The 16,906-nt window shown below is 41.3% G+C and overlaps 5 protein-coding genes across 5 annotated transcripts; 4 read left to right on the top strand and 1 right to left on the bottom strand.

Annotated features, from left to right (window-relative positions):
• Nucleotides 1-519: 519 nt before the first annotated feature.
• Nucleotides 520-1,102, top strand: EYB26_004668 (uncharacterized protein; the record flags this gene model as incomplete). Its single annotated transcript, XM_054263959.1, has 2 exons — nt 520-963; nt 1,055-1,102. 2 exons carry the CDS (start codon nt 520-522, stop codon nt 1,100-1,102), a joined length of 492 nt encoding a protein of 163 aa, XP_054119934.1.
• A 3,253-nt stretch (nt 1,103-4,355) lies between these two features.
• EYB26_004667 (uncharacterized protein) lies at nt 4,356-5,685 on the bottom strand (the record flags this gene model as incomplete). The annotated part of the gene is made up of 3 exons (XM_054263958.1): nt 4,356-4,685; nt 4,784-4,823; nt 4,889-5,685. 3 exons carry the CDS (start codon nt 5,683-5,685, stop codon nt 4,356-4,358), a joined length of 1,167 nt encoding a protein of 388 aa, XP_054119933.1.
• A 4,439-nt stretch (nt 5,686-10,124) lies between these two features.
• On the top strand, nt 10,125-12,248 carry EYB26_004666 (uncharacterized protein; the record flags this gene model as incomplete). Its single annotated transcript, XM_054263957.1, has 4 exons — nt 10,125-10,141; nt 10,204-11,757; nt 11,814-11,939; nt 12,005-12,248. The coding sequence occupies 4 exons, from the start codon at nt 10,125-10,127 to the stop codon at nt 12,246-12,248; spliced, it is 1,941 nt and encodes a 646-aa protein (XP_054119932.1).
• Nucleotides 12,249-12,919: 671 nt separating this feature from the next.
• EYB26_004665 (uncharacterized protein) lies at nt 12,920-13,666 on the top strand (the record flags this gene model as incomplete). Its single annotated transcript, XM_054263956.1, has 3 exons — nt 12,920-12,949; nt 13,012-13,279; nt 13,344-13,666. 3 exons carry the CDS (start codon nt 12,920-12,922, stop codon nt 13,664-13,666), a joined length of 621 nt encoding a protein of 206 aa, XP_054119931.1.
• Nucleotides 13,667-14,414: 748 nt separating this feature from the next.
• On the top strand, nt 14,415-16,693 carry EYB26_004664 (uncharacterized protein; the record flags this gene model as incomplete). Its single annotated transcript, XM_054263955.1, has 2 exons — nt 14,415-15,917; nt 15,968-16,693. 2 exons carry the CDS (start codon nt 14,415-14,417, stop codon nt 16,691-16,693), a joined length of 2,229 nt encoding a protein of 742 aa, XP_054119930.1.
• Nucleotides 16,694-16,906: the final 213 nt, after the last annotated feature.

Here is a 16,906-nt window from a genome sequence, read left to right as displayed (position 1 = left end):
GTTTGCAGCTGTATGAGTGCCGAACTCCAAGCACGTTGCAGTCCGTCGTACATCTGCAGCACCTTCTTCGCCGGCGTTTTGACGATCCCATAGAGATGCCGTCCATGCATAAAATTTACTATAATAAAAGTAATAAGATAGATATATAAGAATCTATATATAATCTTAATTAATATATCTAACTAGACTATACTATATACTGAAATCTTATTTTTATAGTAGTATACTATTAGTATCTATAGATAGACTTTATAGACTAGTAGAAGAATTAATAGAATAATATTAAATATAAATAACATCTTTATAAGATTATTAAAATCCTAGTGAAAAAGGTGTTATATACTCTGGTTGACCCCGGTGATTTCCCTAGTACGGTGGGCCTTACAAGGGTTGGGATCCTTTAGGCGGTCAGGATAATATGGCTTACCGCCTGCCTAATTTATTTATTACTAAACCTTTAGTATCCTATCCGTACGCGCTCCGGGACGCGATTTACAGAGTAAATAATCAATCAATAATATGCCTACCACCCCAGAGCCTACTACAGCCCCAGAAGGTGCCCGAGAAGCTGCTTCTGGAGGAGAATCGAAGCCCTATTCTACACGTCTTAATAGGGATGACCGTATTCGCATATTAACACTACGAGAAGCTGGTTTTACCTATCTACAAATCGCTTCACAGCTTCATATTACTCATGACCAAGTTCAATATACGTGTCAAAGCCAACAAGCTACACCTAAAAAGGCTCGAGGCAGGACTCCAAAGCTCTCGGAAGAAGATGTTGACCGGGTTATTGATTGGATAAGCTCTTCAAAACGTACGCGCCGTATGCCTTATTATAAGGTAATACGTGAGCTTGATCTTCCTATTGGAGCTACCGCATTGGCTCGAGCACTTAAAAAGAGAGGATATACGCGTTGCAAAGCCCTACGAAAGCCTCCTCTATCAGATGAGCATAAACGTGTACGTTTAGCATGGGCTCTTGAGCATGTTAATTGGACAATTGAGCAATGGAATCGAATCCTTTGGACTGATGAGACGTGGGTTACCTCAGGCTTCCATAAAAGAATCTGGGTCACTAGAAAAGCTGGTGAAGAGCTAGATGATACGTGCTTACGTACATCCGTAGCCCGGAAACGTGGATGGATGTTTTGGGCTTCATTTCATGGAGATATCAAGGGCCCATGTCTATTTTGGGAAAAGGAATGGGGCTCAATTGGCTCTGAGAGCTATTGCGAAAGGACCGTACCCATTATTGATGGATATATTCGTTTAAATCGACAACAATCAATATATCTCCAACTTATGCAGGATGGAGCTCCGGGGCATGCGAGTAAAGAGACCAAAAAGGAGCTTCAAGAGCGGAATATCTATCCAATTTACTGGCCGGCTTTCTCCCCTGATCTTAATCCAATTGAAGCGGTATGGAATTGGATGAAGGATTGGATCCAGGAACAATATCCTAATGATGAGCAGCTTTCTTATGATCGATTACGTGAGGTTGTACGCGCTTCTTGGGATGCCTTACCGGAGCAATTTCTCAAGGATTTGATTGATTCTATGCAGGCTAGATGTCAAGCTGTAATATTGGCCGAAGGTGGCCATACAAAATATTAGCTTAGTAAGCAAAAATTACATGGCAGAATCTATTGGCACCTAACCCCTGCAAGAAAAATCGTACTAGGGAAATCACCGGGGTCAACCGTAGTATATATAATAAGCTATAATATGCTTAAAGTTTAGTACTTATCTAACTATAGACTAGTAAGTTAGTACTTTATAGCTTCATTATAAGTATAAAAATTATGGATTTACTATAGTATTAATATAGATTTAGAATCTAGGACTTAGCTTATATTCTTATATACTATCCTCTTTATATAGACCTATATATAGAGATATTCTAGAAAGAAAGACATAAAACTAATTACTAAAGGCTCCTTAGTAAGCCTTGTTAGGTATGTAGGAGCATTAAATTCGTGCTGTAGACTAGGCTTTTAATCTAGTTCTAATATATAGAGTTCTTCTAGTATAGCGCTCTTAGTGAGTGTACCAGTTTTCAATGAAGATCTCCATGTTGATTTGTCTCGCTATGGATTAGCCACTTAATGTACTGATTAAAGATCCTAGGCACTCTTTTTCACCACTTTTTCCACCCCAGCTTGTTATTCATTGTATATTTCCTAGTATTAGCTGCTCTTTGTTCTATATCCTAGTATAAGGTCATCAGGTATATATATATACACATTTCATTTATTACCGTTTCGGCATACTGCTTTCACGCTATTATTATTATTTTAAACCTAGAGATATGTGTAGAGGTTTTCAGCCTGGTGTTAGCTGACTCAGCCAGCACTAAGCTGGGAGCCTTAGCACTTCACTTCTTGTATGGTAGTATACCTGCTGCTTAATTAGAACTTAGAAGGTGCCACCAGCCACTAGGCTTAGATGCGAGTATGAACAATCAATCAATCAATCATTAAAATACTAATAAATAATTATAGAAATATATAGAATTAAATATAATTTATTAATAGTAAATTATTAACAAATAAATAGATAAATAGAAACAATAATTTAGATAATTAAATAATATTTATAATATTACTTAGATTAAAACTAGGATAATTAGATAGAACTATTATTATTAATAAAATTTATATTAAATAGTATAAGTATTTTAATAAAAAAAATATTATACCTTATTAATCTAGAAAGATATCTATAAATAATATAAATAATTTTATAAATAATATATATAATAGATATATAATATAATATCTAAAGATATATTATAAATAAAATAAAAAATATTATAATATAAAGTATAAGAATATATTATAACTTTAAAAAGAAAAGAGAATTTATCTACTATAATAAATACTAAAATTAAAAATTTTTAATATAAAAACTAAATAATTAAATATAGATTATTTAAAATTATAAAAAAACTTAAAAATAATAATTATTAACTTTAATTACTAATAAGAATATAAATATATTTAATATTTTATATTTTATTATTAAAACTAATAAGAAATCTAATAAATAATAAAAATAAAGTTAATAATAAAGAATATAAAATAAAAATTAATAAAAGATTTATAGAAACTAGTTATTAATCTAAACTATTATAATAAAATTTAGAAATATTAAGTAATAACTAGTTTAGAGAAGAAAAAGTAATAAATTAAAAAAAAGATTTATAATTAGATTATTAATATTACTAGAGTTAGATAACGTATTCGGTAAGCGGTTCGGCCATGTAAGCAAGTCGGCCACCTTCAATACACATACAAAATGGCATATGTTCGTACCCTCATTATTCTACACCAAGGACTTCTCTCTACTTCATCTGATGTATACGTCTTTAATGTATCCTAATTGACCTATTAACAAAGTATGTAGGAGTTTAAGTAATTATATCTAACAATAACGAATGTTTTGTTTAATTACACTAATTTCCGGTCGTATTATATATAATATATATAATTACTGCTTTATACTATTTCAAATTAAATATTCTTATTATAATAAGTGACCCAATACCAATATATGCATCGTGAATCGAGATTCCCACTGGATGTTGAGTAAGGATGGTACGAACATATGCCATTTTGTATGTGTATTGAAGGTGGCCGGATCGCTTACATGGCCGGACCGCTTACCGATTACGTTATAATAATAATTAACTTTTATTATTTTTATTTTTTCAATTTATTTTATTATTAGTTTGGTTTACTTTTGAATTCATTTTTTTAATTTTTATTTTATCTTCTAACCTTTCCTAATTCTTTAATTTCCTTTAATATTATAAGTAATAAAATTATCTACTTACTTTTAAAGTAATTTTTATTACTTATAAAGATAGAGAATCTTTATTATACCCTTTTTTTTATTCTTAAATTTATTTTAAGTAGTAATTAACTTTATACTATTTCTTATCTAAAAAAATTATATTAGAATTAATATATTTTATTCTTAAAGTTTTTATATATTTATTAGAATCTTTACTCTTTATATAAAACTTATATAAATAAATATAATAAATATAGGGAAATATTAATAATAAACTATCTTTTTTTAATATAATAAATAAGATTATTTTTCTTTATTAATAACTTTAATAATATAATTAGCTTATTATTACGGAGGTGGGAGTCAAAAGTGATAATAATACCGAGAATAATATACAACGCTAGTGACGACTAGTGGCTGTTAGCGTGTTTTGATGACACCTGCCCATACACCAAAATTACTATACAAATAGATGTAGATACAAAATATTAAACAAGTAAAAGAGAGTTCCCAAGCTATTCAGCAATCCTGATAGACCTCATTTAGCCATTTTGAGGCTATTCCAAGTCCTCCCACTCATCCTCTAGATATGCCCGGAACGAGAGCACGCCTTTACGCCGGCAACGTGAGCGTACGTCATCCTGGGGCCGGCCCTCCGGATACTCATTTCCACCCTCTAGACGGATAATTTCTTGTATATGAAATGGGATCCTCTCAATCCAAGCCTGGATACGATGCTGGGGTAGCCTTTCCCATGCTTTTTCCCATGCTTCAACTGCTGTCTTCCTGTCACCAGGGGCTCCTTGGAGAGTTGTACGTTTCTTGAGCCAAAACCACGTCGGCTCAATAGCATTCAAATCAGGGGAATTACCAGGCCAAAGTAGGTGCTGCACGTCATGGAACGAATATATCTCTTTTTGGTGAAAATGAGCATGCGCAGGTGCGTTATCCTCCATTACAATTGTGCCTGGCCTGGAACGCTTACATTCCTGTGCAAAAGGAAGCAGCTTTGGCACAAGAATTTCCTATATAGATATTAGCTTAAGAATCATATTTATATGAAGATTACTAGGCCTTTTGATAACGATACCAATCAATGCCATCTGTGCCTTTTCGTACGAGCTTTCCATTCTTCGTAGTGAACTTAAAATTTGGCTTTCTACCGCGACGAGGACGTAATTGAAGCCTTGAAAAAGTATTATTTAACTCCCATTCTTCTCGAGCTGCTTGCTCACGGTCTCGATTTATAATTTGCAACTCTTTCTCAGCTTTTTTCTTAGCTGCCGTATTCTCTTTTTGATATATATGATAGGGACCTTTAGCATCATATGAAAAGCAACCCCAAAACATGAATTCACACGCTTTCTTGAAGCGACGGCGGATAACAGTAGAATCGTAGCATTCAAAAGACCTGCGCCATACACTATTAGAGCCTCTCCAGTGGCCTAGGACAACAGAGGTCTCATCCGTCCATATAATATTCTTAAAGTCTTCAAGAGTCCAGTGTTGATGCTCAAGAGCAAATGCGAGCCTTGCCTGCTTCATTTTATCTGTCAGACCAGGTTTCACAGTTGGCTTGCATTTATTAAAAGAATTCAATTTCAAAAGACGCAGAACAGATGATTCAGAAATACCGGCTTCATAAGCGAGATATTCAGCAGACTTCTCACGACCAGCCCTATCCTTAGTAATACTTGCAATAATTGAGGCCTCGATAGCTTCAGTAACCACTTTTGGGCGGCCACTATGCGTATTCTTAGCGACGTGCTCATGCTCAATTCGAGGATTGACTGTAGGATCATATCCATGCTCTTTGGCGCGTTGTACGATTTGGTAAACGCTCACCCGGGGTATATTGAGCAATATAGCGACGTCTTGAGGCTTCATTTTTGCAATCATCACCAAGGCCACACGATCTGGGCGCGGGTTTCCACTGAATATTCCTCTCTTGTCATCCTGATTAAAAGAAATGTACGAATCGGTGGGGGATACAGCGTAGAGAGTACTGGGTACGATCGATTCCTAAATATTCAATGTTGTTAGCAAACGGGCAAAGAAGCGGTGTAAGGAAAGAGATATTCACTATACTCTGTAGAGATAGCGCTATAATATAATATCAATTTGGTGGGAATAGCTTGAATTCAGCAAAAGCAAAGAATTGTTGAGAGGGGGCCATTGAGCGGCGGGACAAGCTGAAATTGGGGTACTCGAGCTGCCTAGTAAATACTAGGGTAATATGCGTACCCAGTTTTTACACGCTAGACCTGCAGCTAGCAAATTAGTGTGATTTAGCGTATTATTATCACATTTGACTCCCACCTCCGTATAATAAAAGTATTTAAAAAAAATAAGACTTATTTATAATTTAGTAAAAAAACTTAAACTATTTATTATATTATTAAGATACTGGCCTTTAAAATAAATATTTATTAGAGAATTAGTATATTATAGCTAATAGATTAGTTCTTAATACTAGTTATATAATTAAAAAAAAAATGTTAGTTTAGGCTATTAGTTAACTATATGGTTATCTTATAAAATTAATAATATTTTAGTAAACTAGATACTAAAATTAGCATTCTAGAACTAAGTTTATAGAATATAAACTCTAAGATACAGTATAAAGTAAGATTTAAAGATCTCTAATTTAACTAAGAACAGGAATTACTATATAAGAAAGAATCTAATCTATAAGTATGAATATATATACATAATAATAGACCTATAATTGTATATATCAGACCCTAGGTCTAATATAATAAAGATATTAGATGCCCAAAACGCCATCAAGCGCCTCCAATCGACGGAGCCTGGGGCTGGACAGTCCCTAGCACTTAGGGCTCACATGGCCGCCTCCCGGCTTAGGCTTAGCGGTCGTCCTGTGACGATACAGTGGGTGCCTGGGCACAATGGAGTGGAAGGAAATGAGCAAGCAGACCAAGCAGCTAAGCGTGCTGCTAGCAAGCCCGCTGGGCCTGGTTTTGGGGGCTTATCCTTGGCCTACGTTAGACGTGCTTGCACCGAGGCACGAAGAGCTGCAGTGGAGAATTGGGCTCGTGAGAATGCTGTACAAGGAGCTCATAGGCGAGGGAGAGTCTATAAGATGCCACGAGGCTGGGGACTTGATAGGGTAGCCGCCAAAGCCCCTAAACGGGTAGCGAGCCGCTACTATCAGTTAAAAACAGGACATGCCCCTATAGGCACGTACCTGCACCGAATCAAAGCCCGGGACTCCCCGGAGTGCAGAGCCTGCGGAGAGCTTAGAGAGAGGGTTTCTCACATTCTTTTTGAGTGCCGGGGACGACGTGGGCCCCAGAGGATACTGTATAAGGGGCTGGCTGACGCCGGCGTGCCCTTACCTACAGCGGCAGAGGACGCCCCGGAGGCACGACTTTTTAGTGAGCCCAAGGCCACCACGGCGCTGCTGCAATTTGTAGCCAGTGCCAACCTATTCTGGGATCAGGAGCAAGCCGCTAGAGAAGCTGAGCTTGGTGATCATTGGGGTTGGGAAGCCCTGCGAGACTGGGAGGATACGGGGGTTGGATAGGGGGACGGGCACCCTAGCTCGGCCTAATGGCCGCTAGAAGTGCCCTTATGCTTGAGACTATGAGGGCTCCTTATAGGCATGTGGCCTATAAGCATGCCCGAAGGCCCTTGGCGAATACGCCGTATAGGGGCGAGATGAGCGCCTGGATTTATGTAATGCCCGAGACTGTTAGGGGCTGAGACCCCGAGGCCATAAGGGCCCCGGGACCTAGCCAAGGCTACAACCGAGTCTGTCATAGCCTGTAGTGCTCTATATAGACTTTAAACTTGATTAATAATGATAATATAGTAAAGATACCTTAAGACATACCTAGGATATAATATATAATAGCTACTATTAGGAATCTCTCATATATATAAAGATACTTACTTACCCTCCTAGTTACTCTACTTTACTATTTTAAATTAACTATGATAACTTAGATATATATACCCTTCTATCAAATAGGATATATACTTAGTCACTTATCATCTTAGACTTAGCTTTCAAGAAGCGTACGCAGAATATATTAACTTCTTCTGTTAATATAACTATCCTAGTTATACTCTGACAGTCTGCAACTGAAGTTTCCGACAATTGTGTATATATGTCTGTGCTCATAGGTCAGATTCTTTCTTATGCAGTAGTTCCTGTTCCTAGTCGAATCAGAGATCTCTGATCCTACTTCATGCTTTGTCTTGGAGTTGATATCCTATGAACTTAGTCCAAGGATGCCAATTTCAGCATCTAGTTTACCGGAACATCATTAACCCTGCAAGGTAGTAGTTCTATGCGGTTAACCAGCGGCCTAAACTAGCTTCCTTTCTGATTACATAGCTAGCGTCTTCGGGAACTAATCTATTGGCCGTGACGTGCTAATTCTCCGACAAATAATATAGAAGAAGAATAATAACTATAACTAGGACATGAACTTAAAAATCAATATAAAAATAGATATATAAATAACACATACACCAGATTAGAGCTATTATTAATATAAACTAGTAATACTATAAATATAAGCTTTAGATCAGGTAATTTAAATGGGCTAGCCAATAGAGACATACTACAGGAGAGTTATAAGAACGTAAACATATAGGTTAGTGAGGATTCGTACGTTGAGGATGGGGCGCATCTTTACGCGAGTGATTTGTGGCCCGTAGGATTGAGCGCATATTGGCATACACAAAAACGGTTGGTGCTCACGTTGGTGCAGTTGGCAGACGCGAGAAAGAGGGATTCGAAGGGTTTGATTGAGGACGTACGTACAAAGCTGGCGTACTGGCGTACGAAGCACCAGTTGATTATATTGCCGCGTGTTACCGCGTTTAGTTTTGTTGTTTATTTTCCTTTGCTTACATTCTGTGGCTCGTCCTGTGGCGCGCTACCCGTGGCGCAGCCACGAATTACTTAGTGCCTGCAGGCTTAGGCACACACCTGGATGACGGCACCTTATACATAGCTAGTTACAACAGGTATATCAATTCTACTACGTACTACTACTACTACTACTACTACTACTACTACTACGTACTACTAAGCTGGCTAATCTAAGAAGCCGCTATCCCAGAGTGCCTACCCGTGGGTACGCGCCAAGGCGCTAAAAAGGATGTGGGCCTGCCACATCGGCTCGTAAAGGGGGCAAAGCCCCCGCACTAAGCCAAGAATGAAAGTCAATACACAAATCAAAATCAAAAATCAAGAATCCCATATTGTGAGAATCCGAATCCGACTCCCAATCCACGCAGCGCGAATGATGCCTCAAGCCGTTAATCCTTGTGTGTAGTGCTTTCCGGGCATATATGCGTATAGGCCTTATTCGTACAGGGCCATATGGGCCTTGCAGAGGTGAGAATACAAGGCCTCGCAAGCCCACTGCGTTGCGAATCCCCGTACGTATAAGGCCTCTAAGGCCTCGTAAGCCAGCTGCGTTACGAGGCCCGGGCTGGTCATTACTGTTGATAATCCGATTCTGGGACTCATATCAACTGCGTGCAAGTTCGTGCGTATTCCTCAACTCAACGTGTGAGAGCGCGGTGATGTTTTTTGTATGGTAATGCCATAGTTTTTCGATCATTATGTCCTCTCATTGCTCAGAAGCGTATGTCCAGAATCTCTTGTCATATTCCTCCGTCAATGAATCCCTAATATTGTGAGCCACGTTGATATTGAGATGTATTCTATTGAATACTCACTGTGCCGAATCCGTAGTTCGTATGCTTTCCTGGCCGTGAGCGCGCGCGTAGGATTGCATCTCCCGTGTGGAGTTGCTGGCAATTCGTACGTGTACGGTGGCCGGCGTAGGCTAGGATTGAGGTTATAGAAGCCCGGAGTGCGCGATCGCAGATTGCGAGTATGATGAGGGACTGCGAGTATGATAACTGCAAGTATAATGAGGGACTCGTAAATAGCGATGTACTCCTTCCTTCCCTCCTCCTGCAGATTCCTATATATTTGCGGAAATAGGATGTGTGCTCGATTTTAGGCAGATCTTAGCTTCCTCAAACAGTTGTGGTAAAATCAACTGCAAGTACTAATCCCCAACACCGCGTAAAGGTGTCTGCCCGTTCGTTGAGGTAACTATACATGTAGTATGGTGGTGGCGGACTAGTAAACATTTGAACAAAGACCTTATATTTTTTTAGCCGCTGAGCCCATGGGGTACGTTAGTTTAGGTAGTTAAGCTACAGGGTAGGGTGACTAAGCAAGATTTCTCACAAGCTCCAATTGACCTATGATGTAATCCCATCCATATCAATCCACAACAACACCTTGAACGCAGTCAAATTGCCCTGACGCCATGTCGCTCGTCACTGAGTCAGTCTGATCTTTAAATATTCACTCGAGTATAAACTTTAGTACTGATTGAATCTTATTAGGATTGTGTCACGCTTAGACATCAATATCGATCGACATCATTCACATGCCATCGAAAAAGTCAACTTGAATACCCTGAACGAATTAGCCCCGCATGGCCAGAAGATACGAAGTCTTCAAACTACAGCGCGAGCCTTGTCAGTGGACAATCATGGGCTGCTCTCTCGGCGCACTTTATTGCGGCTCCTGAGTCAAGCTCGTACTGACAACTTGTTCTCGTCCCAACATGAAGATGGTACTCTCAAGGGGGAAACTTTCGACGAACGGTCTTGGTTCTTGGTTGCCAAATTTACCACACAGACATTGGGTACTGTCATTGGCATCTTGCTCGAGCAGTCATCCCTGCTTGGTGCTGAAATTGATTATTGGAACGACGTCCTCGGTTCAAGTGTACACACTGGGTATTACACCATCCAAACGGCACCCTCGAGGATATGGGAGTGGATGTGGGAAGTCATTTCGAATCTGAAGAGGGCATCTGCACACGAGAATTTGACTTCTTTGAGTTCAATTAATAGCGATTGGAGACGTTTCTACCAGCTCGTCCAAAGCAATATCCGACAGGGCCTATTAAAAAACACCAGAAATACGCTGTCATCGCCACTTACCCGCTGCAGATTGCATATAAGACAAAACCGCCAAGCTCTAGAAAAGCTCAAGGATCTGAACGCTAGTGCTATTGGGATTCTGCTTGAAGAATGTCTAACATTCGCCTGCAATGAACCACCACCACACACTGACCAAGTAAAATTCAATCTGGATAGGTCTCATGGATTATACAAAACTGTTTTATTGATGGAAAATACTCTTCGAGACCTTTCACAACCCTTAGAGTCGTCCAAGAATTTTGAAGAAAACATTTTTCTCGCAACCGACAACGGATTTCAGGAGAAGCAGCGCTTGCCGTTTGAAGAGCAATCTGTAGTGGCTGGTGATGTCGTGGAGAGGTTACTATACGTGTTGAAGGATTGTATCACAGGCAGCCTTGCTTACAATAAAAGATATATCTGCAAACACGGTCGTCCATCTATGCTCTCCCGTTATTGGTTTCCAACTGCCATCACGTTGATGTCACTGAGTACCTCTCTCCGCGTTCTCACAAATCGCCGAGCCGAGCTACTAGAATGGGCCTCTGAATTCGGGGCGACTGTCGTCGACTTCTGGAGAAACTGGGTTTTGCAGCCTGTGGGCAAGCTCATTGGGACTATTCGGCACGATGAGCAAAGCGAAATTGCGATTATGAGTCGAACCAGCCTGGAGGCGGACAGGCAAAGTCTTGAAAGGATGGTAATCGATTTTGTATCTGACAACAGCTCTCGAAGTCAGAGCGGAAGCCTGCAGCCAGACATTTCAACTATCACGGCACAGGTTAGAGAGGGCGACCTTACCCCTGTTTTAAAATCTTATGAACGAGATCTGCGTAAGCCCTTTATGGGAACGGTTCGGGGTGACCTTGTTCGTGCTCTTCTCATTCAAATACAAAAGACGAAAGTGGATGTGGAAATAGCTATGGGGGGTATTGATGCCTTGCTCAAGAGCCAGGAACTTGTTTTTGGGTTGGTACTGCCTTGATAACAACACAAAAACCGACTGGATACTAATGGATGTCTAGATTTATCGGCCTGACTCCAGGACTGTTGATAACATACAGTGGTGTTCGGTGGGTTGCCAGCCTCTTCGATAGTAGGAAGGGCTTCAGAGTGGGTGTTAAAAAACAACAATTTAGGAATTCTGTGCGGTAAGTCATGAATCCCTGATGTTTTCACAGTCTCCATGCTAAAATCTTTTGTTTTTGGGGTACAGAAATATTGATCGTATTCTTGGTGCATACCCTACCGATCCCGATAGTGTTCTATCTTATCGGGATTATGGACTTTGCATTTACGAAGCCCAGATCCTGAAACGAAGGGCTCAATACACTATACCCACATCGTTTCTGCCCATCTTCAAACAGGATTTGACGGACCTCACAGATCTGAGCCAGGGCGTGAGGAGACAACGAAATGCTCTTCACCGCATCCAATGGACCTACTCCAAATGGATCTGAAAATTTGCTGTGCACTACGTGGTCATTCGCCTACACGCCGTAATAGGCGTCACGCATACATCTCCTCACCATGACCAAGAAGATAGTATCCCGACTAGAACTATCTAGCATACATGGTATATTTAGTGGTGATCATTTTCAACCATTTAGTCCTCTCGATACTAGAAGACGGATACGTACCTGTGACAGCCCTGACCACCTAAACTGCTCGTATGGTATCTTTGTATATATATATATATTAGGATAACAAAAAATTTAGCAATGGTATAAAATCGAGAATAGACCAACTGCTTGTTATGCAGTTGTAGTAGCTAACAGGGAGTTAACTAGTTAAGTTAACTAGGGTAGTTCTAAGTAGAAGAAACCCCCGCTGCGACATCTGATTGGCAACCTTTGAGGCTCTTCACCCTAACCTGCTTTGGCCATCGATCGGACTGCTTCACTTGGAAACTTCAAAGAGCTACAACACAAAACAGCTGCAACAGGCGCCTCATACTTTTTTTCTGTCGGGGTTGAAACGGGAATAACTTTTTATTGTCGCACGATATTTCGGATTTTACCGACGCCCGTTCTGCCTGACCATCGGGGCTTCATCATACTTTATCAACCTGACAGTTCTCCATATCATAACCCCCGTGGTGACATCAACTCTAGAACCACACCTCAACATCATGGCGGGCACAAGGAACTATGACTTTCTAGTACGTATACACTAATCATTGGCTCATAGAAGGCGTCCAGTTTCTAACACATTGCTGTCTAGATCAAGCTGCTGCTCATCGGAGATTCTGGGGTGGGTAAATCGTGCTGCCTTCTCCGTTTCAGTGAGGACTCGTTCACACCATCCTTCATCACCACGATCGGTATCGACTTCAAAATCCGCACAATCGAACTAGATGGCAAGCGTGTGAAGCTACAAATATGGGATACAGCCGGACAGGAGCGATTCAGGACAATCACCACCGCCTACTATCGAGGCGCAATGGGAATTCTCCTGGTTTATGATGTCACAGACGAACGGTCTTTCAACAGTAAGTTCGAAGACGATCGTGTTGGGTTAGGAGACAACGGAAAGTTGCTAATTAAATATCGCAGACATTAGAACCTGGTTCTCCAACGTCGAGCAACACGCCAGCGAAGGAGTGCATAAGATCCTCATCGGTAACAAATGCGATTGGGAAGAGAAGCGCGCGGTATCGACCGAACAAGGACAGAAACTGGCCGACGAACTCGGCATTCCTTTCCTGGAGGTCTCCGCCAAGAACAATATCAACGTCGATAAAGCATTTTACAGCCTCGCTTCGGAGATCAAGAAAGTCATGGACAGCACAAAGTCGGAGCAAGCAGGCGGCCAAGGCGTCAACATAGACCAGAATAATGCCGGGTCAAACGGCAATCTTGGTGGAAAGTGCTGTTAAGAACTGTTATGCGGAAAGATGTGACCGAGAAGCCCTTCAGAACTTCGCCGGGTAAATTATCCTTTTCGCCTTCTCTATGTCTCTGCTTATTCCACCCCCTCATCTCTTACTTCCTGATCTGTTTGATATAGATTCCGCTTCAAGAAAGTTATGGAACCGGTACACCCTGCTGCTCGAACTATTCTGTCATCATGTTTGTTGGTTATTGTGTCTATAAGTTCTTGATGATTCCTTTTTCTGTTATGTTGGTCATTTCATCGTGCTTGTGGGATTTATTCTTAAATAGCGGCTTTGTTGATCTTTGTGCTTCGTTATATCACATCACATACCTTGTAATTCTAGTCATCTATTGTAGCATGAAGCCGCCAACAAACGCTTTTGGGTAGAAACTATATCAGTGCGTACTTGATAGATGAGAACCAAGGTTCTTGATACATACAAATTACCTTAAACAGGACAGGCCGGTAATCGATATTTGATTACTCCTCTATAAATAAATTATGCTGGAAGATGAACTTATATTTAGGTAGTAGGTAGAAAAAGGATGATATATGTTACACATGTACGAAATTAGCCAATAGGCTTATCGACCGCTTGCTCCAATATTTTTTTGTCACCCCACTCTACTACTTTTTGCTCTGCCTGGCCAGGCATGCGCCTGAACCCAAGATTCATAACTACGATTCCCATGGTTTGCTAGGTTTTATCTACGGATACTTCCAGCATACGGCATTGTGCACGAGAGAGTATGGCTGAAGCTCGCGTCTTCACCCTACGGCCGCTGCCAAAACCTCCGCGAAGCGATCTCCGCGATTCCTTCCGCATATACCTTTCGGCAAGCTCATTAGCATATCTAAAGCTATCCCCGGGCAGTCTTTGCTCGCTTCACCTAGAGGGAGGAATCGAAAAGACTGCTGTAGCGTGGAATGCTGTCGGCGACATAAAAACAACGGTTGTCCAAGCGTCGAGCATTTTGCAAGAATGCTACGGTATCAAACTTGGCGAGAAGCTCACTATCTCCAAGCTCGATGGACCACTCAGCGAAGTTGACAGGGTGCAACTTGAAGAATGTACTCACCCGGACAGGCTAGCGATTTACGGATCCCTATCTGAAGATACGGAATTAGCCCATTGGGAGTGGGCTCTGGAACATCCTCTATCGCAATGCGGAGTTTTGTCAATCGGCCTTCCATTTGATGCTGAGATTAAGGGTCAATTTAGGAGTTTCAAAGTTGTTGAGATCTCAACCGCCAACCCAACAGATCAGAGTATATCCCTCTTCACCGAACATTCGCGAGTACACATTGGCACCGGGCCAAAAGAAGCAAAAGTTCAGACTGTCCTTAAGGTCGATCAAAATGGATTGGGTGGGCTCACAGATCAGATATTTCGGCTGAATCACGTGCTGGTGGACTTTAACTTGCAAGCTCTTGGGGCAGAAATGCCACAGTTTTATAGATTAAGTCGAGGTCTTCTTATACATGGGCCGAAGGGCACAGGAAAAAGTTCACTACTGCGTAGGATCGAGTCAGCTGGCTGGCGCAAGACGTTTGCTATAGGGTCGAATCTACTCTCTCGCAATTCAAGTGATGGCGAGGCAAAATTGCGCAAGATTTTCAAAGAAGCTTCTCAGGCGGAGCCCAGTGTAATTATCATCGATCAGATTGATGCCATTGCACCAAAGAAAACCTCTTCGGAAGCTTCGTCTTTGGTTCATGCTTTATGCGAGGGTATTGACGCGTTAGGAGATGCTAAGGTTCTGGTTGTAGCAGCAACGCGCCATCCCAATGATGTCGATGATTCACTTAGGACACCTCATCGTCTTTCAGTTGAAGTTGAGGTATCAATCCCAACAGCAGCTGCTAGAAAGGAGATCTTATGCGCAATACGTGACGGATCATCAGAGCCTAACGACTCCATATTGGATTTCATGGCAGAGAAGACCCATGGATACGTTGGCGCTGATCTATTTGCCCTCTTACAAATGACGTGCCGTAAAGCCCGGGATAGACTGATCCCTAGTTCTGAACTGACGAGCTTGGGTGCCTCTATCAAGAATGAGGCCTCCGAAGATAAGAGCTTAATCTGGCTAGTTATAAACGAGGATGACGTTATTGCGGCCATGCAAGACGTGCGTCCTACGGCTATGCGGGAGGTTTTCCTTGAGACTCCCAAAGTAAGATGGACGGATATCGGAGGACAACATGCGCTAAAAAGACATTTACAAAAGATGGTTGAGCGGCCATTGAAGGTATGATTTACTATCATCCAAAACAAGGTTATGATACTAACTTGTTATAGTTCCCTGAAAGGATGCGAAGGCTTAACGTGAAAAGCCGAAAGGGTATCCTGCTCTATGGCCCACCAGGTTGTTCAAAGACACTTGTCGTTAAAGCTCTGGCTACTGAGGCTGGGCTTAACTTCCTGGCTGTAAAAGGCGCCGAAATCTTGAGCATGTATGTTGGAGAGTCGGAGCGTAAACTCCGAGAGATTTTCCAGAAAGCCCGTGCTGCCAGACCTAGCATCCTTTTCTTTGACGAGATTGATGCTATCGCTGCAAAGCGTAGCGGCGCCGGTGGCGGTGTCAACGTTCTCACAACGCTCTTGAACGAAATGGACGGCATTGAGGAGCTTAAAAATGTGTTGGTTGTAGCAGCAACTAATAAGCCCGGTGTTCTCGACCCTGCTTTAATGCGTCCAGGCCGTTTGGATAATATTGTATATGTCGGACCACCAGACTACGACTCGCGGAAAGAGATATTCTCAATATGGGCGAGCAAATCAGTTGTTAGTTCAGACTTGAGCATCGATGACCTTGCAGCCAAGACAGAAGGTTATTCTGGTGCAGAAATCATCAGCCTATGCGAAACTGCCGGAGAGGCTGCATTAGATGAGGAAGATGAAAAGAATGAGCCACAAGAGATTATGGGGCATCACTTTGAAATCGCATTCACTCAAGTTAAAAGTCAATTGACACACGATATCATAGCGGAGTATGAGCAATGGGCCGAGAAATCTGCATTGTGATGATATATGGTTGATGGGCCTCCTAAAATATCAATCTACTCTATCTTCGCCTCTTCGAGTGAACTTGACGACTAGCTGCCAGGCACATGGTTAGCCACGCAGCCAACTCCATAAGCAGCAGGGCTATGATCCAACACAGCTCATTCAACTCAATGGTCTAGTCACGTACATGAGCATGGGCTGCAATTACCGGGCTGGAAACACCTTTCGTGA

This window comes from Talaromyces marneffei, chromosome 3 (genome assembly GCF_009556855.1).
Source record: "Talaromyces marneffei chromosome 3, complete sequence".
In the NCBI taxonomy this organism is placed as follows: Eukaryota; Fungi; Ascomycota; class Eurotiomycetes; order Eurotiales; family Trichocomaceae; genus Talaromyces; species Talaromyces marneffei.
This window is presented reverse-complemented; position numbering and strand designations above follow the sequence as displayed.